Raw genomic sequence first — 23,684 nt, 5'->3', positions numbered from 1 at the left:
AAAAAGGGAGGTTGGGGCGTAGCCTTCGCAGAGGGGGGGTGATCTTTTGGAGGCAGGCACAGACAAGGGCGACAAGGGGGGGAGTACCTGTACGTGGCAACTAAGGAGTGGATCCACTGCAGCGGAAAAGAGGACGCAACGTGCCACTTTTGGAGAAAGGATACCTGTATGGACTTCTCCCCAGTGGGATCACCCGGAGCACGTTTATCCCCCCAAACGATACGAAATGAATGAGAACACAATGCCCCCTGTTCATTCATCCAATTTTTGAAAAGACCACACCGAATTGAATTTGGACGGGGGTACGCATAGACCCACAGATATGCACATGTATGGACTGATCGGGTACATCCTTCTTTTGTGAAAAAGGTTGGGGGTCTTGTTCACTTGGGGGGAGTTACATAAGACAACATCGACCCGTGCAGAGATGCAGCCATTTGTTCTCACATAAGTTGTGCGGAACGATACGTGAAACTGCGTCGGTGTGGCCCCACGTTAGTGCAATGTATTGAGCTGTACGAAGCCTTGTTAACTGCTAAATTTCGTGAACCAGCTTGAAGCTTCGTTTAGCTCTGCTGAGGGAAGAATGGCGCCGCTTAGAAGACCGCCCCGAAAATGAGGTGCCCAGTTTTTTTCCTGCTGCTGTGCACGACGCTTGTAAGAGGATTTGTCATCAGCGACCGCAAGGGGAATACCCTGAGCGCGACTCAGAAGAGCCCGCTGATCGAGCGAAGACACCAAGGAATCGTTCCAGGGAGGAAGAAAAGGCACCTGAATCTTTTTAAAGAAGAGGAGGTGGACGAGAAGTACAACATGATCGACACGATTAACAGTCTCTTGGGGAAGGTAAAACGGCAGTTTAATATAGACTTTGATTTGGAGGAGGAAAAGCAAGCTCGGGCTAAGAGCCGAGAGAGCAGCGGAGAGGGAAGCACCAAGGGGGATCATGGCATGGATGATGGAGAAGATGATTCAACTAAGCAGTTGCACCGAAGAGATCAAAACGAATTGAAAGGAATCTTCGGCACCATGATGGATGGGAGCTTCAAAATAGGAAGAGCAAACACCATGTTTAAAGAACTGAAGGAGGAAAAAAAACTGGTGGACAAAAAATACAAGGCGTTAATTAATAGGAAGATTTCCCTGAGGTATAAACAATTCAAACAGCTAAAGGAGGACATAAAAAATGGGGTCTTCGAATCTCCCTACAATGAAGAACAGAAGAAGTTCCTGCAGAACGTCGTGAAGGAACAGGAGAAAGCCATAGAACCTATAATTGAAGAAATCAAAAAGGTAGAAAAGAACAAATATGTAGTGTATGACGAAAAGAACAAAGAGCTAGTAAAACTGAGGGAAGAAATAAAAAAAAAAATTAACGAAGTAAATGTAAAGTACCAAGAGGAAGCCATAAAATTGGGGATTAAAAAAATTATGGATGATTTATATGAACAGAGAAAAACCCCTCTGGTTTGGGACTTGACACAAATGGATTGGCCCAGGGCCATTTACCCTTTGATTAACGACATGAAGCTGAAAGCGGATGTATACTGGGAGTCAACAGTTGTTGGAGGAAACAGAGAAGAGAATGAATACTTCATCACCCCTTTTAACATACCCTCCATGGAGGACAAACAGAGGAGACGGAAAGGAAGAGGAGTAGGAAGTAAAAGGGGAGGATCATCCGGAAGAGGAATAAAAGGACAAAAAAGTAGAAGTGGAGGATCTATTCCCCTAGGGTTTGAGGGGGGTCAAACACCACTGTATAGAAAATTGCCAAAATTTGTTGCCGCCCCAATGGGACCAGGTTATCACTTCAACCGATATGACTACGAATTAATTCCACTGAACTTAATTAACTTGGCTTATACAAGAAGTGGACAAAAGAAGTACCTCGAAATTGATTGGAATGTGATAGACAAAATGGGACTGCGGATAGGAAAGTACAAACGGAAACACCCCATTAAGGTCGTCGGGTGTAATTTGAAGAAGTACAAAATGAAGCATGGCTTCGACTTTGAGTTTCACGCGAAGCATGTTATCGTGAAGGCGCACTCCTTTACAGTTAAGGCGGCGCGTGAAATTATTAGGCTCGGGGGGAGGTGCCTCTTGCTGAAGAAGAACACACAAGACATTGTGTACGCAGAGTACAACCCCGACGATGAGAACTTGAACAGGATTCCACGTCGAATTGTTTTCCCTGGAAAGCCCTCCAAGTATGAGCGGAAGGTGCACTGGTTGCGGCGGGTGAAGATGGAGGAGCAGCGCCGCGCGGAGGGGACGGCAGACAAACCAAGCGAAACAAGGGAAGCAGATGAAGCAGATGAAGCAGATGAAGCAGATGAAGCAGATGAAGTAGATGAAGTAGATGAAGAAGACGAAGAAGACGAAGCATAATTGCTCATCAGAAAGGGGAAGTTATAACCCCGCAAAAGTGAACGGATGACGAACGTGCTAGCCAAAATGGCGTGCACAACAATTTGCAAGAATTTGCAAAAGAATATGAATATTTTTTTTTTTTTTTTTTTTTCAACTTTTTGCATGAACTGTTCATAAAAAAGTGCAAAAGGGAGAATCAAATATATATAGCTTGTTCAGGAAAAAAAAAGTTGGACGCAAATGTGCACACGCATCAGTAAGAAAAAAAGGCAAACACTTGGAGATTGTGAAACTCGTTGTAGTTGTTAAGCGGCAGCTCCACGGAGAAGTCGTGCCTGCGTATATCCAATTCGGGCTGGACGGATCTTCTCACGACCGCTGTACGTACCGTTAAGATAAGGAAAACAAAAAAAAAAAAAAAAAAAAAAAAGGGAAGAAAAAAAACACCACTTCAGCGTTAACTTGGTAGGCAGGACGGGCACCTGTCCTTTCAACATCACTACACACGTCGAGGGGTCCCCCCTCGTGTGCATGGCTTTCCTTTTAAGTTAACTCACTCTGCGGAATAATAAAAGGCTCAAGTGTCAAGTGGAGACTAGGGGTCACCCTAGCCCCGTTTATCCTTCAGGAAATTAAAAAGGAGAATATGGAACGCAATCAGCGCATTGCAAAAAACCTTCTGTACGCTTTGATCCATTTGACTTGGTAAAATATTGTTGGACACACAAATATCAAATAGGTGCACATAAGTAATTAAAATTTGTTCACTGAGCATGGAGTTTACGTAGCTGATGTGATTATCGATAATCTCCAGGATGTTCAAAAACTGTTTGTCCAAGTGGGGCACACATTTGCACTTCAAGTCGTTTAGCAGTAAATTAATTGCATTTTTGAATATGCTTAGCGTGTCCGAGTGGATGACTTCCTTTAAGTTAATTTCCACGCGGCACTTCATCTTCTGAGCCGGTTCTGTACTAGGGGTGTACTCCTGTTGTGTGTAAGTCTGTTGTATACACTCCTTTTGTGTGTAATCCTGTTGTATACACTCCTGTTGTGTGTTCTCCTTTTTTGCGTCATCTTTCTGCGTGCGTTTCTTCAGGGGATCGAGCTGTTTACTCGTCTGATCATCCCCTTCGTCGCCGTTCTCCGTGTTCATCTCGCCATACGTGGGGGAGGCCATGCTACTGCCTAGTTGGTACGTCAGGTCCACGTTGGGGGATTCCTCCCCATTGAAGGTTTCCCCATCGTTGGAGCTATCTCCCCCATTGAAGGTTTCTCCACCGTTTGGGACCACACTTGGAATGAGGAGTGAGCCATGTTCGCGCAGACCCTTCAGCTGCTTCTTCCTCAAGTCGCAATTCTTGCATTTCTTTCCTTCCGTGTGATTGCAGCTTTTTATTTTTTTAACAAAAAGTGCACCCCCATTTATGCATGCCCTTTTTTCACTTAGGAAATTTTTTTTTTTTAAGTTCCTTCTGTTCCATGTGGACCCATGTTCCCTATTGAACATCTTATTTGTCGTTTGCTTTAAGTTCATTTTTAGCAGTCCATTTTGTTTGATATACAGGGTACTTTTGTTTTTCGTTTTTTTGTGTTGTCTCATGTAGCTCAGGATTTTGTTTCTTGGATATTTAACCAAGCTCGTTTTGTCCTTCCCGTTCATGTCTTTATTGCAGTTGAGAATTTTTTTGCGAAGTGTATGTTTTTGGAGTATGCTTTCTACCTTGGGCGTTTCATCATCACATTGCTTACCCGAATTATTATCCTCTATTTTATCACTGTGGCTGGGGGTACTCATGGGGGATGTATGATAATCATCCATACCGTTAATGTTCCCATTAAGGCTGTTAACACTGGAGAGAGTATTCTCCTTTTCGTCCACGGTGCATAGGTTTTCTTTCGACAAAGGTTCTTCCTCACTCAGGCACGTACCATTGCACTCATCCATATGAACAGGATGCTGAAAATGCCCCTCTTTAGACAACGCCATTTCTGTTTTTGTGTAATTTTCCTTCTGATTCAGACAAGTACTGGAGAGACTACCTTCTACGATATGCTCGCTAGGAACGTTGTCTATTTTTTGGTCGTTTCTCAGTTTGGAAATATTTCCTTCAAAGATGTACGAAGCTTCACTGTGGTCTTCCCGGCCATTTTTTCCATTGTCTTTTCCGTTGTTTTCCTCGTGGTCGTTGGTGAGGCCATATGTATGTAACCCATTTGGTGCGTCCCTACAGTTATCATGCTGTTCCTCTGATTTGTGGAGTCTACATTTCTGTGAGGTGTCGCAGCTCCCAGGAGAGGTGTAATGGACATGCCCCCTTCTCAACCCCCTTGTTTGAGTGATATATTTCTGTTCATTTTTATTTTTTCTATTAACACCGTTCCCACTACTGGGGTCCTTTTTAATCTTTTTCTCCCTCACTTTACAATTAGGGGATCTATATTTCCTCTTAAGGTTAATTATGGGGTCGTGGTTCATCTCTAGGAATTCACTATTTAAGTTCCACTTGAGTGGTTTGTTAAAATCTTCATTTATGCTGTTGTATATATAATTTATTTCCTTCGTCTTTATGGTTTTAATGGCTAGTTTCCTCGCTTCGTGGAAGCCAAACTTTTGCACAGAGTAGTATTTCCTTGCAGATTTTGTTCCTTCAGCCCACCTGGCCTCCCAGCTGTTTTTGTGTAAATCGTACCAGACGCCAGAGACCCTGGGCAGACACTTGGCCAGGTTCCTTAAGTCTTGTGCGCAGATGTCCTCTTCCTCTTTTTTTATTCCATTTTTAAAACACCTCTTCACGAAGGTAACGTAGTTCTCCAGGTCCAACTCTTTTAGAAGCTCGTCCGAGTTCCCCAGGCTAGTGGCCATTTCGGGGGCGGGAGAAAAGCGTGGAAAAACAGCGTGGCGAATAGGCGCGATGAGTAGAGCGATGAGTAGGCGCGGTAAAGTAGCAGAGCAAAGGAATCTTGGGAGAAATGCCAAATCGTTTACCTCTTCAAGCAAAAAGAAGACCGCAGTAGGGCCGTTCGGATGTCGCCCAGCGGTTGCACCGGTTAGCCGCCTCGTCTACACGAGCAGGACGTGGTGGAGGAAGTGTTTGTGTTGGTCGGAATCCAATCGCACACGCGAAGGGACACGCACAGGAGCTAACTAAAAAAATAAATAAATTAAACACGCACACCCTCCTGAAAATGTGTAGGCATATTGTGCACGTTATTTTTCAAGAGGTTTCTTCCCTCCGTCCGTAATTTTTTTCTAAGTGGCTATTCTCGTTGCTTGTCCCCTTCTCTGTTCAGCTTCTTCTCCCTTTTCTTCCTTTCTCGCCCACCTCCGAGTGGACCATAAAATGACTCAAACGGTGTAACATTCACCTGGACACTCGTGAGGGGTGTACAGAGAGTTGCTTCTTTTTTTTTTCTTTTCAACACCCCCAATACAGGGAATTGTGTGATAGGCTGGAAATTATTTCGCTCTTTTGCTCTTCCGTTCTTCCACCTGTTCGTTGCTTCGTTCGTTCACTCAATCATCACTTCGTTACTTCAACGTTTTTTTTTTGTTTTTTTTTTTTTCCAGGTAGAGAAATCCACGTGCACGGTTATTATGTCGGGTGTGTTTCAGATTAGAAAGAAAGATTGCCTTCCGTTGCAGGTTTGCTCATGCAAGTGGCCACTGCACATGTACAGGTCAACTTTGTATGCAATTGTGACATCGGGAAAGTGCTTCACCCTGCATGCATCAATGCAGCAGAGTAGCGGCAGAGTATAGCAGCGCAGCACATGCGCGCGCTAAGACAAGGGCAGTCGCAAAGAGGGAAACTGAAAAAAAAAAAAAGGCAAGGCGAAAAATGGGAGCTCTATTTATGCCCCCCCCTTTAATTTAAACCTAGCCGTAGGAATAATTGAGGAGGGGGGAAAAAAAAAAGAAAAATTGTAGAAATAAGCGAATGTTTTAAGTGTCCTCTTCATGGGCTATTAAAAAAAAGGAGCATTGGGTATGGGGGGTGTATGGTCCCTTCTGCAGCTGGACGTGATTAATTCTACTTCGATCACTGCTCAGGTGACTGCGCATTCCTTGGCATTTTGCGTGTAACCCGTATGTAGGAGCGTTCGTTTGTTTTTTTATGATGAATTAAGGGAAATCACGAAAAGCTATGATCAGTCACAGAACTTGCGCGTGGGTATGCCCCTTCATTTCCGTGAATTTCCGCACACTCTAGCGCATTTACACGCACAGTTGCTCTTTTTTTTTTTTTTTTTTCCCTACCCGTGGGATACCCATTCGCCGTGTGTTCCTTTTCGCAAAATGGTTCTTAAAACTGGGCGTGGGTGGCGAATGAGTGGAGCGTCTGTGTATGTTAATGAACAAGTGCATGCAGAAGTGTTAACTTTATCACTTTTTATTCTCTCTTGGATTTTTCTGCATGTTCGTTTGTTCACATTTCGTATTTTTCTTTCCCCCCATTAAACCTTCTATCGCTTCATGTTTTATTTTCTACACCGCACACACGTTTATGTAAATCAAAAATGGAAGCATTTTTTTTTTTTTTTTTTTTTTTTTTTTTTTTTTTTTTTTCGATAAAAGAATGTAGAAAAATGTCGCTATTTTCTGAGCCATTTGTGGGGAACACTTCTTCCCGCTTCCTCTTCTACTTGTGCTCCCCCCCATTTTTGCATTATTTAAGTACCCCCTGACGCCCAGCTATTTGCTCATCTTCCTTTTTTTTTTTCGAAATCGATTGTTAGACGTTAGAGGAAAAGAGGAAAACAAGTTGGGGCATCGTGAAGTGGTACAGCGGGGTTCATAAAGGAGGCTAGCGGTAGCAGCGCAACTCCTTAGTTCGGCTTCACCCCTACCCTTGTGGCTAGGAACTTCGGAAAATGTGAGCAGTAAGGGGAAAAAAAAATAATAATAAAATAGCGAGGAAAGCGCGCAAAGGATTCTTTCGTGGGGGTTCCGGTCGATTTGTTTAGGTTCTTTCCGCTGAGCTTATCCACTTTTTGCAATATTCTTCAATTCGGCCTTCTCCTCAGAGTCGCGTCGCTTAGTGCGATAACATGTCTTACGCGCCTTTTAAAAAGCACTTTATGTTTCTATGCCAATTGGACGCATTTTCCTCGGTGCGCAAATACCACCCTAACGACACACTTCTGCGTTTGCCAACTTCACCCTATTTTAAAACGCAAAATGTGTGTGCACTTTTGGAAACAGGATAATTTTTTAATGTCCTTTATTTTACTTTATTTTATTTATTTATTATTTTTTTTCCTCCTGAATGGGTCAGGTAAAAATGGATCAAAAAATTTAACATTAAAAAAAAAAAAAAAAAAAAAAAAAAAAAAACTAGCTAGCTAGCTACTTACCTACCATCTACATGGCAAGGAATGTAAAAAGAAAGCTTTTTACCCCTATAGGTTAATCACAAAATTTAGTAGCTCATCACCCGTAGGGTAAAACTTATGTTTTTACTTCCATTTAATCATCATGTATGATGGCTTGACAGTGCATACAATATGAGGGACACAGTTTAGGTTACACTCCTTCTCAAAAATAAAATAAAAAATAAAAGGAAGAAATGGATATGTTCACCATTTTGACAAGCGACAATTACACCCAGTGGGGTGTGGTCCGTGGGGCGCTTTTAGTTTTTGCGTCCAAATGGGTTGAACGACAAACAAATGAGGAAGGAGAGAAAAAAAGAGCTAGGCACAAACGTGTGCAATCAATATATCATCAATCCATCTTCCAATTAACCTCCAAACGGCTCTCTGACGTTGAAATAAGGCAATGACGAACGAGTGCACAAAATGTTAATTCTCCACGATGGAAGGGATAAGCAGACAACATGATCCCATGTGAATGTGGTTCAAATTTTGGTTTCTCTTCACTTCACAGTGCCGGAAATTATGGCCCCCGTGAATGGTTCAACGGGACCAATGTTATATTTTCTCTTCCGTAGGGCTGCAGACGTCCACGCGTTGTCGTTGAGGGGGCAGAAATTGAAGTGGAGTGAGGCCATATCGTAAGAAAAAGAAGAAAGAGGTACACATTGGGAGTTGCACAGTGATATGGTGTACGATCGCTTACCCGATCCTCTCCGGTATGAGACAGGCGCTTCCTTCCCTAGTAGGGGCCATTCAACTGAAAAGGAGAAGAAAACAGAATAAAAAAAAAAAAAAAAAAAAAAAAAAAAAATTGTAAACATAAAAGTAAGCGTAATCTGGTGCACACGTGTAAAAAGGATCCCCAATTGGCACACGAATTCTTGCGGCGCGTCTTGCGACCACAAGACTACACAATTATGCCAAAAAAAAAGCGAACAATTTTTAACCATCACACTCTTCAGCGTAAGCCTTTTTCATTCCCCTTTCGAATGTTGCAAATAATTTTTTCTTCGCACATGGACCCACATAATTGTGGGGGGCAACACAGTACTACAAATCAGAGCAAAGGAACGAAAAAGAAAAAAAAAAGGTAATACAATAAATGAGTTGTCTCCATGTTGCTCAAGTATGTGCACGTGTTACTTTTTCATTAATCTTCATATGTACAAGCATGGCATTTTTTTAAACTTGCACAACTGTTAGGAGGCGGCAATGGCATGTTAGCATTGGGGGGGGGATGCCCCCCAAATTTGGCTACGTATCCCTCTGAGACACTACCTGTTCGCTCTTCGTCCATCCATCCGGGCAGAATTGCTCGTAGTTGATCAAATTGGCAACTACAAATGAAATCAAGTTTAAAAAGGGGGAGCATTTAGGGGGGGAGATAAAAAGGCAAGAATGACATGCCACATGTCAAAAGCGTTGTATAGGCAGTTGATGTGTGTGTGCTTGAATAAATTGATTTCACTTTTCGTTTTTTTTTTTTTTTTTTTTTTTTTTTTTTCGTTCCTTTGCTCTGCCTTTTTGCCCTCTTCGGGTTAAGGTTTCTCACCTGAAGAACAGGGCCACTTGACTGCACACTCATATGCCATGCGCTTTTTCGACTTCAAGTTAGTGAGGCCTTCAGTACGTGGAAGTCGGGACGATGTAACAAAAATGGCTACGGAGAATTGCGTCGTGGGCACGTTATGCTCTCAGAAGGGGAGGTTGTAGAGAAGTTGTATCAACGTCTTCACACGTTCAATTACCTATCAGTTTGGTCTCCTCCCCACATGGACCCCTGTAGTTATCTGGGGGCAGACATGCCAGAGCATTTCCGAAGGCATCCGATTTTACGAACCATCCGGTAGGACAGGGCTATTGGAGGCGAATTGCAAAAATGAAGATAAAAGGTGACCCATCTCGCATGAGTTTTCCATATAGAAAAAAGGATGCTCTTTGCAAGGATAGAGCCACTCATCATCCTCATGGTGAAAACTACAATCGCTATTTTTTTTTTTTTTTTTTCTCATTCTCTGCTTACGTCGTTCATATCCAGGTCGCAGGTCTCTACACATGGAAAACTAACGTTACACAACTTTTCAAGTGCCACCTTTGCAGAGTAAAAGGAAAAAAGGAGGAAGGAAAAATCCTTGTTTGTCTCTATAGGATTGGTTGTATTCACCCCCCAATGTAACACTACGTTCTAAGCTTCTTATCGTCTTATGCACACGTAACGATGTGTCACCGTGTGGTCGCGGGCGTACCTTCATATCTTCGTCCACATTCAATAAAGACATCCGGGAGAGACATGGTCCGGAGTATTTGACGGGGGCGTAGCAGCTCCCATCCTCTAATTTTTTTCAGAAAAAAAAAAAGAAAAAAAAAAATTACAAATGGGATACAGATGTCCATGTAAAAAAAAAAAAAAAAGTGCCCAGTTTGAAAGGAGAATGAACGGAACTCCTCAATGTGTTACTCTCTTTGGTCCATCCCTAAAAAAGAAGAAAAAAAGAGAAAACTTGTTGATCTGTTAACATTCCCTATGAAAGTGTGAATCCTATCCAATCAGACTCATTTATCCTTGTATTACTTGGGGACATCCTCTAGAATAATCCTTCTTGCACGACGCCTTGGGAACAGGGAGAAAGAATTAGATGAGTGGAACTCTTTCAATGTATCGGTGGGGCACCTTCACATGATGAGAGGGTGGGGGGGGATGAACGGGGATATCCACACAAAGACATTCCCCATGCAGAATATAAACTTGCGTGATTAACCATGCATGGCCAGTCCGTTTCGCACTTGTTGCTCCAAATTTCCTTTTGGGCATCAGTCATATTGGAAAAATCGTGGGACGGAAGACACGTTCCTATTAAAAGTATGGGAGAACATATCAATTGTGAGGTTTTACCGGGTGGGGTGTTCTTCCTTCTGGACTTCATTTGTCCATTTGCTCCGGAGATCTCCCTGTCCTCACCTTCATAAATGGCCAAGGGTCGACACGTCTTTTCATCCTCGGGCGCCCACTGTTCGGGGCACTGGAGAGAGTAGTTCCTTTCGCACTGGTCTAGGCACGGCCTTTTTTTGGATATGCGGGGGGAGGGACCATTTAGGAAGAAAAAGAAAAGGTCAACAACAGGAGCATGAGAAGTAATGGTACAAATATATGCCGTAGTGGGGCGCCTCACCAGAAAATACGGCACTCCCCTTCGAGCAACCTTTTCTTTGTTGTTTTGTTTTCCATTTGGAGGAAACGAGGACAGGGCCCTCGGTAGGATAACGGCGCAACGCACTCCCGGGAGGCGTTCACCTGGTGCCACCCTGTATGTGTGTGTAAGAGGGGGAGTGGGCGCTTGTAAAATGGGGAACATGTAGGAGTGAAGAAAAATGTGCAACTCATTCGCTCAACTTACCCTCTGCGCATGGACGCCTTCATCAAAAGGGGAAAAAAAAAAAAAAAAAAATTACAAATTAAAATAATAATAATAATAAATAAAATAATAATTGGCATGAATATATACATGTGCGTAGGAATGTCCACTGCCCTTCCTCATTTTGTGGAGGATGTACAGAACAACGGGTTCAGGACCGAGGGAAAGACACTCGTCTTCCCCAATATGTGCGTGCTTAGTTTTCGTGGAGACAACTCCCATACGAGTAATCCTTGCGACAGGTCCATGCATCTTCGGAAATACCTGAGGCGAGCATGGGTGAATTTCCTTTTATGGTCCATTGCGATGGAATTTTTCGCAGTGGGCGAGAGGGGGCTCTCTCGTGTTATCACCTACGCACACACAAATACATGCGGACGTGAATTCGACATGTGAATACGAAACATGTATGGTGGACTGCCCCTCTGATCGGACCTCCCCGAATGGACGACAAAGAAAAGAACAGGAGAACCGTCCTAAGCATTTTCCCAAGAAATGGACCCATAACGTTTCGTCAGAAGAAAAAGAGGACTGAGTTGGTTTGTCAGTTCCTGGCGTGAGGGGAGTCCCTTCTCAAATGTACGGAAGTGACGTGACAAAAGAGGCAAGCCACTAAAAGGCGAAATGGGAAAGACACGCTACAGATTGGTAACCCCGTTATGACAGTATTACGCAGGGTTAGAGTAGTTTATTGGGTGAATCTTTATCCTGTGTTTGTCGTTTTGCTTAGGCAACGACGTAAAAAGTGAATCTCCCTTGCCTCTGTGGAACTGTCCGAAGGGGCTGGGGAGAACCCAGTGGGATGCGTAACTGATTTGTGTGTACGTACACCTATAAAGTGCGGCCAACGTTTTGCCAAAGGACGGAACGAACGAATAGAATATTGTTAACTATGTTGAGGAGATATTTCCCCCCAAAAAAAACTTATCCACTATGGAATTGGAGACCAAGCAGTATGGCTCTTCTTCCTTCTTATGCCGATCACCCACTGTACTCATTCGAAAAGAAGACCTCAAAGAAGGAAGACTTCATATAGATAATTTTCTCACGGCATGTTATTCATTCCCCTTAGAAACCCCACCCCTCCAACCCCTGCAGTAGGTTTGCAAAAAAAAAAAAAAAAAAAAAAAAAAAAAATGCTACCCCATGAAGAGATGAAGGGTGATAGAAACTCCGGGAAGACGTGTAGCAAATGGGGGATTGCTCACTCCATGGACGCTCCTCACAACGTTGACTCCAACGCCTGGATAGAACAAGTGCACATAACATCACATAGCTGTAGCACCTGAAAAACGGTTATTTGAATGCCGTGGAAAATTCACTCTCCGGCGATTTCGGAATGGCTAGCTACTTCCACCTGCAGGGGGGAACGACTAACATTAGGGACAAAAAAAAAAAAAAAAAAAAAAAAAAGAAATAGAAATAGAAACAAAGGGAAGGAATCAGGGTAGATATTACATTAAAAAAAAAAAAAAAAAAAAAAAAAAAAAAGTTACCAAAGTTTACTCCATTTCCCAATGTTGCCAAATTGATCATTTCATATTCTCTTCCCATTTGGCATGGAGGTAGAGTGAGGGGGGTTCCAGAAATGTGTTCAGTAGCATTTGAAAGGTGGCCCACTTATTATAGTTCTTTATGGAGTAATGAGGTAACCCCACTCGGCTGAAATTGTTTTTGAATCAGTGGAGTTTGTGTGAAGACTGCCAGGGAAAAGGTAAAGCGTTGGAGCAGGAGATAGGATTATTATGTGCCTCCTGGAAGGATCACAACTGCTGGAGCATAAATCGAAAAGGGAAAAGGGCGCGTCCTTACCCATATGAAAAGTAGCTTTTCCCACTTTTACTTCTTTTTCTGTATCCTTCTCAAGATGGCGAACTGCAAACGCGATATAACAGACGTTTTAAACTCTCTGCTAAGTTTCTGTCGTATCGGAACAGGGAAAGTAGAACGCCGGGAGGACAACCTGAACCGGTTCTTTTGTGACATGAGCGAATTTCTCATGGCGCATGTGGATAAAAAGGAACTGGCAATGGGAATAAGCAACCACATAGCTAGCCAAGTCGAAGCAGAGAATCCACTGGACGAAAAAAAATTCGAGCAAATTAAAATGCTAATTCTTTTTTTAAATTCGCTTTATGAAAAATATTTCAGCAGAGAGTTCCTCAAAATTGATATGTCTTGGATAGTTAACCTGATCAGATCAAACGGGTTCAACAATCCAATATTATTTAAATTCTTTACAGATGTGCTCGTCTTAACGTTTGAAGCTACGGAACCAGGGGACACGGGCGGCAACGTTCAGCTTCTTCTCCTTTTACTAAGGAGCATAAGGAGAAGGGTGGAGACAGACGTAAGAGAGAACAAAGAAACTTTTCTTTTTTACAGAGAGGTGCAACGGTGGTTTCGGTCTCGCAGTGAGTTGCAGGATGAATTTCGATTGGCAGACGAGGGGGATACACCGGACAAAGTGCTGTGTGTGGGGGGCCTCCCCTATGATGAGCTCCTGTGCGATGAGAAATTTCATTTCAGGGATTTGTGCCACTTGTTCTCGTTGGTGGCGGAGAAGGTGGGAAGGAAGGTCACGGAGGTGGGTGGAGTGGCGGGGAACCCAGACGTGAAATGCACCAGGCAATACAAACAAAGAGGACAAAGGGAAAACGATGAAAATGGGAAAAACGATCCAGACGGTGAGAACACGGAACGGACCGCTATATGGTTGATGCCTGAAGTGAAGAACATCGCGAGGAACATTTTGCATCTACTCCCTTTTGTGAGGAACCCCCCGATGCGCGAAGTGATAATAAAGGATCTTGGCAATACGATGAAGGAGTACCTGTTCACTAGGTGCGAGATGGAGGAAGTATGTCTGGAAGTAACTGATCGGATGTTTCTTTGTGTCAGTAACGGGTCGGGGGTAGAGCTGAGGGCAAACGTGGAGGAAGGCGTGGGGGAAGTTGTGGAGGAAGGTGTGGGGGAAGTTGTGGAGGAAGGTGTGGGGGAAGTTGTGGAGGAAGGTGTGGGGAAGACATGCGAAGAAAAGACGCCCTTGATGAGAACTTACCTCGCCTACAACGCAAACTGTTACGCGAAGGAGTGGAGAGAGACGGATACCGGGCTTCTAAGCGATGTGTATACGTACCAAGTGCTCTACATGGACTACCTCTACCATGTGAATTTTTTAACGAAAGCCAACTTGAACGATGTGCGTTTTTTCTTACTGCTCCATAACAGGGCATACACGAGCGAAGATATTGTGAAGAAGGTGATCTACCTGTTCGATGGCATCGTTACTACGGTCGAGGGAGTTGTTCAAAGGAAGGAAAAAGGGAAGATGCAAGAAGGATGGCAATTCTGCGAGGTATGGGAACTGTACACGTGCATCCTAAGGTGCCTGCAGAACTTTTCTGTCCACTTGTTGAAAGCGAACTGGCACAAGATGATTAGTCTGCTGCGTGTTGTCAGTTCGATCAGGAGGAAGTACCAGGCCAAGTGGCGGGAAAATGGACCACCAAAGGGGTCATCGAAGGGGTCATCAAAGCGGTCATCCAAGTGGTCATCAAACAGATCGTCAAGACTGTCAGACGAATGGCATGGGAACACTGGAACTATTCACCTCGGTGTTCGTGGACGTGAAGGAGCCAATCGAGGGGGGATCGTAGGTGCCACACCCACACCCTTTGACGATCTAGACTTTCACATTTTTGAGTGTTGTGCAGAGAGCGACATAGGTAAGGGAGAAATGAAATTTTTGCATCTGTCGGATTTTTTAATTTTGCGGCAGGCCGAGCTTCTGATTTGGCTCCTTCTTCGGCATAGCAACGGGACGGTTACTCGATTTGCCCTCTGTCAGTTGATAAGTCGGGGAGAAATGGGTAGGAAAGAACTCGGATGTATGGAGGGGAAATCTAAGGAAGGGGAGGTAGCACAAGAGAAGGCTAACCCTGTTCATGGAGGAACTGCCACCGGAGGGGAGACTCAACCGGATGAATCACTCGATGTAGAGATCCTACTTGACTGCATGAGTGACACGTTCCTTTTCCACATTTTCTTCGATGAGTGCATAAGACCAACGCTGTTCATTAAAGGAGACATTCCTTTTTATGAATTCCGTTTGAAGAATCTGATCGTGAAGAAAGTGTTGAAGAGGAACCCCCTTTTAATGGTTAAATATTTTCTGGTTGGTCTACAAGGGATGAAATTTTTTCATGTCAATATACGTGTGGTGTTAGAGGCTCTCTTGGAGGCTTTGCGTCGTCTGGATGGGGACAATTCCATCCAGACAAAATCGATGTGCACCCACCAGTGCACATTGAAGGATGACCTGGATGAGGTTCTGGTGGAGATCTCCAAAAATGTGAAGAACATTCCCGTAAGCAGACGAAGTGATACCTTAACGCTTCTGTTGGAGACCGCCGTTAAAATGAACCACCACCTTAATATATTTACCAGCATTAAAAGTTATTGTGTCTTTTTGAATACGTTCGAAGATGATTTTTTCTGCAAAAATATGAAGTTGTTTTACTGCTTGTTGAGATTAAATGTGGATTACATGATGGAATCCAGTGAGCAGAAGAATCTCCAAGAGGAAGGAACTTTCATTTCGATGAAGAATCCAACAACTCATGTTTTCCTAAATCATTTTATTGGCCATTTTAACCACATCCTTTTGTCCAATGAGCATCTGTATTTTTTAGGGTATTTGCGTTTTTTTATTATGTTGGTCTTACATACAAATGTAGGAAATGGAAACCTCCTTCTCCTGTGTCGACATGGAGGACAACAAGTAGACGAACTAGTGAATCGGTTCCTTTTTTATGTCTTCAAATATGGGGTAGGCAACCTTTTTGATGAGGTCAGTTTGGATAATGTAATGAGGGATCTTCTTTCTACGACTGGAAGGTATCTCTTCAGTGGAGGGGTGAACACCTCGTCTGAATTGTCTGAAGAACAGAAGGAAGATTCGTCTGATAATCACCACCAAGGGGATATTCCCCTGAAGGAGCTCCTCCCCTTTGTGGATGCCCTCCAATATATTCTGCCAAACAACATCAACACATGCATAGAGGGTGTTGATTATTACCATGGAGAGTACGATATTCAAATGGAGAACAGGACATCGTTACTTAATAAAAATCAGAAAGGAACCATAAAGGAGAAGGAGAAACACTTCTTCCCGAATAACCACAAGTTGGTGCAACAAAATGGTCGGTTCTATCTACAGGCCAAGGCACTACACGACCAGTGTGTCGACTACATCATCAATTTTTCCCATAGAGGAACTCAGGAAGATGCCACGCAGATCATTTTAGCTTTGTCTTTTTTATCCAACACGTGTACGTTGTTCACTCCTCCAGTGGACCGAGTTCCCAATGAGGTGATCATTCATCTAGAGGTGAGTCAAATGGGTTGTGGGGTGTCTACATCGGAGAAATGCAAAGGAAAGGATGTAAACATGGATGGAAGCACAAGCCTCTATAGGAACAAATATTGCGAAGTATTTAATTATTATAAGTACAAATACGCTTACAAGAGCATGTGCAGAGTGTCATCGGATATCTCCTCCATCTTCGTGAGGGACATGCTATCCTTCGCGAAGAAAGTGATTAATGACATTGAGCTGTGCAAGGGGGAACTGGTGTATGTATATATGATAATCAGACGGTTTATCATCCCCGCCGTTTTTGGAAACCTTGCGATGGGAAGTTGCTTCACCCAAGGAATGGAAGAAAGAACATACATTCTAACGCTCCTATTGAAGCAAAGCGACATTCTTATTGATAGATGTTGCGCGTGCAAGTACCCGGCTCGCATTTTGGAGCTTCTCTTCATGACAATATTCCACCCACTCATTGTTAAGCACGACATGACTTTGCATGCAGAGGTGACGGGGAATCGTGGCGTAGGAGCATTGAAGGGAGGAGATACAGAAGGTAACAGTGAAGAACATCCCTCGGAAAGTAGAGATGCCACCAATATCAATGTCAATTTGGATTCCGATCAAAGGGGCCAGAGGAGCCCCTTTCTCCTCCTGAATTATATGGAGAAAATTATGGTATATGGACAAACAAAGTTATCAATAGTTAGAAGCGCTGTGATCCCTTTTCTCTCTTCATTCATTTTTTCTCTTATCGAAAACGAGGATATGATCCATGTGAGGAGTGAGTACCTAGACAAACTTATTCAAATCTTCGTTGACATTTTAGTATGCAAAGAATTCGTCCTGGTGGATTTAAAAAGGAGTTTTGTAAACGACCACTATAAGATGAAGAGGACGAATATCCTTCTTCACCACTTTCTGAATGAACAAATATGTGCTTACTTTTTATCTAAGATAGAAAGGAATGAAGAGATTGCTCTTCCAGAGGAACTTTATCGGGTGCGCCACACGCCTATCTTCCTTAGACTCTTGGCTATGATGTTCCTCATAAATTTGTTTCGCTTACTCGAGGGTCGCTATCTCGCCTGGACGGGTTCAAAGAGTCGTGACGGTGAGGTATGCGAGGGAGCAAAACTGGAGAGGGAGAAAAGTAGGATCCTCGTCAGGAGGTTGTACGCGAGGCTTCTTCTTCAAATTATGAGTCGGATAAGTAACAAGAATGTCTCGTCATCTGGGTCAGTGCCCAGCGGGTATGTGGCAACGGGGGCCAAAGGTTCTGCCCCCCCATTACCCTCGTCCAGTGGACACAACATTCAGTTGAGAGGATTACAAACCCTATGTTGCTTGGCAAAATATTTCAAGTACTTAAAGAAGGCGCAAAGAAAGTTGCTCGTTTCAAAGGTAATCCAACTTCTTCAAGATGATCACTTGAATAACACACGTCAATACTTGGAGCTATTCTGTTTGTCAATTAGCTCCTCTTCCTTCGTTTTGCTGTATCCACACTTAAGGAGAAACCTAAGCGATGGAAATTCAAACACACAACTAATTGTGAGTACGCTGATCATATGTTCGTACATTTTATTGAAGACAAAGTTTAGTTACTACTCCTTTGAGGAATTGCATGTGAATCCATCCTTCGCTCGTGTGTGTCTGTCGAGCGGCAAATTTACGATGAGCCAAGTGGTCGATACAAAGAAGGAGGCTACCCACCTAGGCGCGAGGAAGAAGAAAACGAAGAAGAGACGCAGCAAAGAGGACACGAGGGAAATAAAGCGAATCATCAACAACATTGTCAAGAGGAACAAAAATGATAAGGAGAAAATTGTCGAGGATATGAAAAGGTGCAAGCAGAAGATGGATCATTTGGGAAAACGGACAGGGGGAAAACGGACAGGGGGAAAACGGACAGGGGGAAAACGGACAGGGGGAAAACAGACAGAGGAAAAACAGACAGGGGGAAAACAAACAGAAGGGGCGACTAACAACGGAGAGAGGATAGCCCCCCCTCGACGCGGCCATTTTTTCTCCGAATACATTCGCAAATGCCTCGTCGCACTGGTTACTCGAATCGTGGCTCTGTGTTCTTCCCATGCGGCGCTTGTGAGGAGTATCGCGCAGTACACGTTCTACTACTTTGTAAAGGGGAGGAAGGAAATTTTAGTGGACCCCTTCTTCCAGTGCACATACTCGTACATAAAACAGAATAAGGACTGCAAGCGAATTCGCAAAAAGATGAAGGCGCAGTTTCGGCATTGGACCCCAACCCCCTTTGAAGACATTCGAATCCTCCTTCCTGCGTGCAACTATTCCTACAACTATTTCGATGAGGATTTCACTGAGGAAAACACACAAACGAATCCACAAACAAATGCACAGACATTTGCACATGTGCTTAGGAATTACGAATTAGTCGCGTCCTACAGCTTTATCGACACGGTGAGGAAGACAGTCCAACAGGAAATGTCTGCTATAATGTTTAACGTGGATCTGGAACGACAACGTAGAGAGGCGCAATCAGCAGAAGCAACGGTTGAAGTGGTCGCCATTGGTGGAGCCCCCTATGGAGAAGCATCCTACGATGTAACTTCCGTGGAGGGCATACTCCAACGAAACAGGAAGAACTATCAGAAAAAGTTCGACCCAATCAGCGATATCATTCAAGTGAACAATGAATTCAGAAGGACCTATCATCAGCTAGCCAAAACCAAGACAAAAAAAAAAAAATTAATTGTCGTGGCATCCCTCATAGATAAAATACCAAATTTAGCTGGACTCTGTAGAACATGTGAAATATTTAAAGTACAAAAGTTGATCCTTCATAACGCTAATATAGTGAAGGACTTTCAATTCCAGAAAATTTCCTCTACTGCAAATAAGTGGATGAATATAGGAGAGGTAAAAAAGGGAGAAATACTCAAGTACTTAATGGATAAGAGGAAGAAGAATTATTCTATTGTGGGCTTGGAGCAGACCAAGTGTAGTGTCCCCCTGAACAATTTTACTTTCCCTGAAAAAACGGTCTTAATTTTGGGTGACGAGAAGGAGGGGTTACCTGCATCTGTGCTTCTATTTCTTCACCACTGCATCGAAATTCCCGGGAAGGGAATCATTCGCTCGCTCAACGTCCACGTTTCCGCGGCCATTACCATTTATGAGTATTTTAGGCAGCACCTATTATGAGGGAAGGTAGCAGCGGGGATGTGTAGCGAAGTTGAAACGGAGATATCATTATATATTTTCCAACCCGTTCGATGTGCCAACGCGGCCCTGGTCTCGCTTTCGTGTAATGCGCGATTTCACGCAACGCTTTTTTTTGCCTTTCTTATTATACCTTTTTTTGCCCTTTTTATTATACCTTTTTTTGCCTTTCTTATTAATACCTTTTTTTTGCCTTTCTTATTAATACCTCTTTTTGCCTTTCTTATTAATACCTTTTTTTTGCCCTTTTTATTATACCTTTTATTTATACCTTTTTTTTTCCCTTTCTATTATAACTTTTTTTTCCTTTTTTATTGAGGCGACGTTAAGGTAAAATTTCCACCTGTTGTTTGCTCATTCAGGAAATTACCACAACAGCTTCTTCGCTGCAACGGGGCATTTTCCGCCAACAAGTGGATATATGCCGCTTCTGCGGGGCGCCGCAAATTCGTTGGCGATTCTTTGGTAGTTACCACACTTTTTATTTTCCAAAATTTTCACCTCACCAATTCAAACGTCATTCCATTTGACTTGTTAATTTAGTTTACTCAGCTTGGTCCTTCCCTCTTTCCCCTTTTTTTTTTTTTTTTTTTTTTTTTTTTTTTTTTTTTTTTTTCTTTTTTTTTTTTTTCCTCCCCTCCCCCGTGGCAACCATGGGGCCCCCGAACAACAGCGACATCTGTGCTAGGTACGACGTAGAATTAGCCGCGGGGATCATTTCGAAAAATAATTACCAACGAGTGGCAGTGCAGTTGCCCGACTGCATGCTAGAGGATTCGCTTCTCCTTTCAAATGCCATCAAGGGAGAGCTCGACAAAGGAGGTGGTTCACCTCTCCCCTCCAGTTACGAATCGACGGGGATGATCACCCCATGTTGTGGCGGAAAATCTCGCACAGAAGACGAATATATCTGTGGGAAGGAAGACAATACAGTTGGAAGTACCCCCAATGGAGTTAACATATACATTTTAGGAGACACATCTCTGAACGAATGTTGCGAGGATTACGTAAGTGCCGAACATGTGAAGGCAGATGTTCTGTTGCACTATGGACCATCATGTCAGTCGTTAGTAGTTTCATCCATTCCGTCAGTTTACTTTTTTAGTGAGAGAAAACAGGAGGAATCGTTTTATAAAACAGTTAAGGAGGGGTTCATACAGAGTAACTTTCCCAAGAGGGGTGAAGTGTGCATGGTTCTGTGTGACGTGGGCTACACAGGTTGTATGTCCCGCTTGGTGAACGCCTTTGTGGAGGTTGGCGGCGATGCAGGGGGTGTAGATTGCGGGAGCGGAATGAAGCCGCTTTTCCTGGTGGACGGGCGACTCGTGGGGGGAGAGTCCTTCCTGCGGAGCGGCACGGGTGAAACAAAAGCGGGTGAAACAAAATCGGGTGCAACAGAAACGGGTGCAACAAAAGCGGGTGAAACAAAAGCGGGTGAAACAAAAGCGGGTGAAACAAAAGCGGGTGAAACAAAATCGGGTGCTATAGACAACGATGGAGTTCAGACGCATGAAGTTCAGAGCGACGCGGTCCACACCAACGTAATAGCGTGCCTGAACAGAATAGCCAACAACGTGCAGGGAAAAAACTGCTACGGGGATCACAGGAATTATGTGCAGCTGGAGGCGGAAGAAGACCTCGAGGGGAAGTACGCCTTCTTCTGTGGTAGGCTTATGATAAGGGTTCTGAGTAGCCAGAAAATGGGGACATTAATTTATGAAGTAATACGGAAGGAGGAAATGTGCCCTCCATGGGGTACGATCCTAACCAAGGGGGAAGAACAAAGAACCAATTTATTTCTTTTTACAAACGGAAATTTAAACTTAAAGCGCAGGTGTATTCTAGAATATGAAGGTTACCCTGATAGGGTGCATATATACGAAGAGGAGGGAAGAAAACATCTCGGGGCAAACGGAAACGGAAGCAATGAAATTTCAAATTTTGAAACAAAAAAAGATTTGGATAAACTACTACTGAAAAGATACAGCCTGATAGAAAAGTGCAAGCTGGTGGATACGTTTGGAATTTTAATGGCCAACGTAAACTTAAAAAAGAACCGAGAATTGAAAAATTGCTTAAGTTATATTCTACGATCGAGGGGGAAGAAATGCTTTACCATTGCTACTAACAAATTGAATGGTCCTAAACTGGAAAATTTCTCCGATATAGAAATGTATATTCTTTTGTCTTGCCCTGAGAAGAACTTCCTTGAATTACCTGATTTTTCCAAGAAAATAATAACCCCCTGTGAGTTTTTTATTGCATATGGATATATGGAATGGCAGTGCAGGTATCTCTTTGAGTTTTTCCACTTGTTGGATATACCATCTGTTCGGCGTTCGTTGGATGGTCTACGGGGGGGCAAGTACCTGCTGTGGTCCCTCGAGTGTGGGTCCCCCAGTTTGGCTGATGTTCGAAAGGGGGTTGTTCAAAGTGGCACCGCCCTAGAAGAAGGCACTGATGTCGAATGCGGGGATCCTGAGCCATCGGTTTCCCTTGAGGGGTCGTCTGGGACAAGTCAATCCCTCTTAGCATGCCACCCCCTCGTGGACCCATCCTTACCCATCCCGGTGGAAGAACAGAAGAAATTCATAACCACCTTTGACGAGAGGTCGCCCATGTGTAAGTACTTTTTGGAAACCTTAGTGGAGAATACGTCCAGGGAGTACAGGGGCGTCGAAATGAACTACAACACAGACACCGTGCCGGAGGTCGTTCCTGGGGACGACGGCATAGCTCAACGTTATGAGTCTGACTTGCGCTTTTGCGGCTGATCTGGGCGGGACGTTTGCAAAAATGCAAAAAACGTGAAAAGGTGGAAACGCAGAAACACAAACCAGGGGGGGGGGGGGGAGCCCCTACCCCGAGTGGTCTTGCTTTTTACCATTTGGTCATTTTTTATTTTTCTTTCTTTTTCATCTTTTTAATCTCTTTTTTTTTTTTTTTTTTTTTTTTTTTTTGTCCGTCCTCTTCCTTGTGCCTATTTCATATCCAGGGCATAAAGGTATTCAATTTTTCCTTCCGCCATTTGTGCCGCTTCAATTATTTGCTTTTCCCATATTTTTTAAATTCAACTGAAAATCTTGTCCAGGCCGATTCTGTAGCAGATTGCGCCTCTTAATTCTTTTTTTGAAATATGGAAGGGAAACGCGGAGAATTCCTCTCTCCACCAGAAGAATATTCATATATGATAAAGCTTGCATGTGCAGTTGTGCCTTTTTTCGATTTAATGTATGGAAGAGGCCGTCTCTCTGGTGTGAAGTTAAAATGTCGTTTGGTAATTCTGCTATATGCTCGCTCGATGGTGTAAGTGACAGTGGCGATACCAAAATGAAAAGCGAAGAGAGACCATCAATCGTTCTTCGCTTCTTTTCTTAAGCTTCCATTTGGGTAAAAGGGGGCGGGTCTACCAAATTTGAGTGGGCGTGTTTCACTCGGCACCGGCTCGTGTGACTATTAGGCAACGTGTCCCGCATGGCGCCTGTCGATCTGGAAAAAAAAAAATATAAATAAAAAAAAAATAATAAAATAAATAAAATAAAATAAAAAAAATAAAAAATATAAAATATAAAATTAAAACAAAATTAAAGCAAAATTAGAACAGTAATGTAGCCCTCCTGAAGGAGCCAGAAAGAACCAAAACGCAAGCCAATATCGCGCATGTAAGCAACGTCACGAACGTGCGGATAGATAGCGTGTGCGAAGGAACAGTCCTTTACTATTTAAAGGGAAAACAATGAACTGCGCTTCTCCGCGTTGAAGGTTGGGCCCAAATCAAATTCTTTCCGCCCCCCTCCCGTTGAGGATACACTCGTGATAGAGGGACGTGTGCAGGGGTTGCCCACACGTATGTGTCAACCATTTTGCGGAATGATAATAAGTTTCACACTGACATGGCCTGACCTGAAAAGAACTGACCTGACGTAACCTGACGTGAC

General features: G+C 43.4%; 5 protein-coding genes across 5 annotated transcripts; 3 read left to right on the top strand and 2 right to left on the bottom strand.

The window, feature by feature from the left end:
• Positions 1-615: 615 nt before the first annotated feature.
• PKNH_1329600 (ribosomal protein L15, apicoplast, putative) lies at positions 616-2,394 on the top strand (the record flags this gene model as incomplete). The annotated part of the gene is made up of 1 exon (XM_002260696.1): positions 616-2,394. One exon carries the CDS (start codon positions 616-618, stop codon positions 2,392-2,394), a length of 1,779 nt encoding a protein of 592 aa, XP_002260732.1.
• Positions 2,395-2,983: 589 nt separating this feature from the next.
• On the bottom strand, positions 2,984-5,242 carry PKNH_1329500 (AP2 domain transcription factor AP2-O3, putative; the record flags this gene model as incomplete). Its single annotated transcript, XM_002260695.1, has 1 exon — positions 2,984-5,242. One exon carries the CDS (start codon positions 5,240-5,242, stop codon positions 2,984-2,986), a length of 2,259 nt encoding a protein of 752 aa, XP_002260731.1.
• A 3,013-nt stretch (positions 5,243-8,255) lies between these two features.
• On the bottom strand, positions 8,256-11,673 carry PKNH_1329400 (CPW-WPC family protein; the record flags this gene model as incomplete). Its single annotated transcript, XM_039113535.1, has 16 exons — positions 8,256-8,332; positions 8,459-8,512; positions 8,703-8,805; positions 9,034-9,092; positions 9,308-9,376; positions 9,504-9,612; positions 9,779-9,847; positions 10,002-10,087; positions 10,214-10,229; positions 10,328-10,366; positions 10,515-10,606; positions 10,715-10,815; positions 10,926-11,058; positions 11,151-11,167; positions 11,393-11,432; positions 11,604-11,673. The coding sequence occupies 16 exons, from the start codon at positions 11,671-11,673 to the stop codon at positions 8,256-8,258; spliced, it is 1,134 nt and encodes a 377-aa protein (XP_038969913.1).
• A 1,311-nt stretch (positions 11,674-12,984) lies between these two features.
• On the top strand, positions 12,985-19,728 carry PKNH_1329300 (rRNA (adenosine-2'-O-)-methyltransferase, putative; the record flags this gene model as incomplete). Its single annotated transcript, XM_002260693.1, has 1 exon — positions 12,985-19,728. One exon carries the CDS (start codon positions 12,985-12,987, stop codon positions 19,726-19,728), a length of 6,744 nt encoding a protein of 2,247 aa, XP_002260729.1.
• A 671-nt stretch (positions 19,729-20,399) lies between these two features.
• On the top strand, positions 20,400-22,520 carry PKNH_1329200 (diphthamide biosynthesis protein 2, putative; the record flags this gene model as incomplete). The annotated part of the gene is made up of 1 exon (XM_002260692.1): positions 20,400-22,520. The coding sequence occupies one exon, from the start codon at positions 20,400-20,402 to the stop codon at positions 22,518-22,520; it is 2,121 nt and encodes a 706-aa protein (XP_002260728.1).
• Positions 22,521-23,684: the final 1,164 nt, after the last annotated feature.

This window comes from Plasmodium knowlesi (genome assembly GCF_000006355.2).
Source record: "Plasmodium knowlesi strain H genome assembly, chromosome: 13".
Classification (NCBI taxonomy): domain Eukaryota; phylum Apicomplexa; class Aconoidasida; order Haemosporida; family Plasmodiidae; genus Plasmodium; species Plasmodium knowlesi.
The sequence above is the reverse complement of the archived record's forward strand: the minus strand, read 5'-3'. Positions and strand labels throughout refer to the sequence as shown.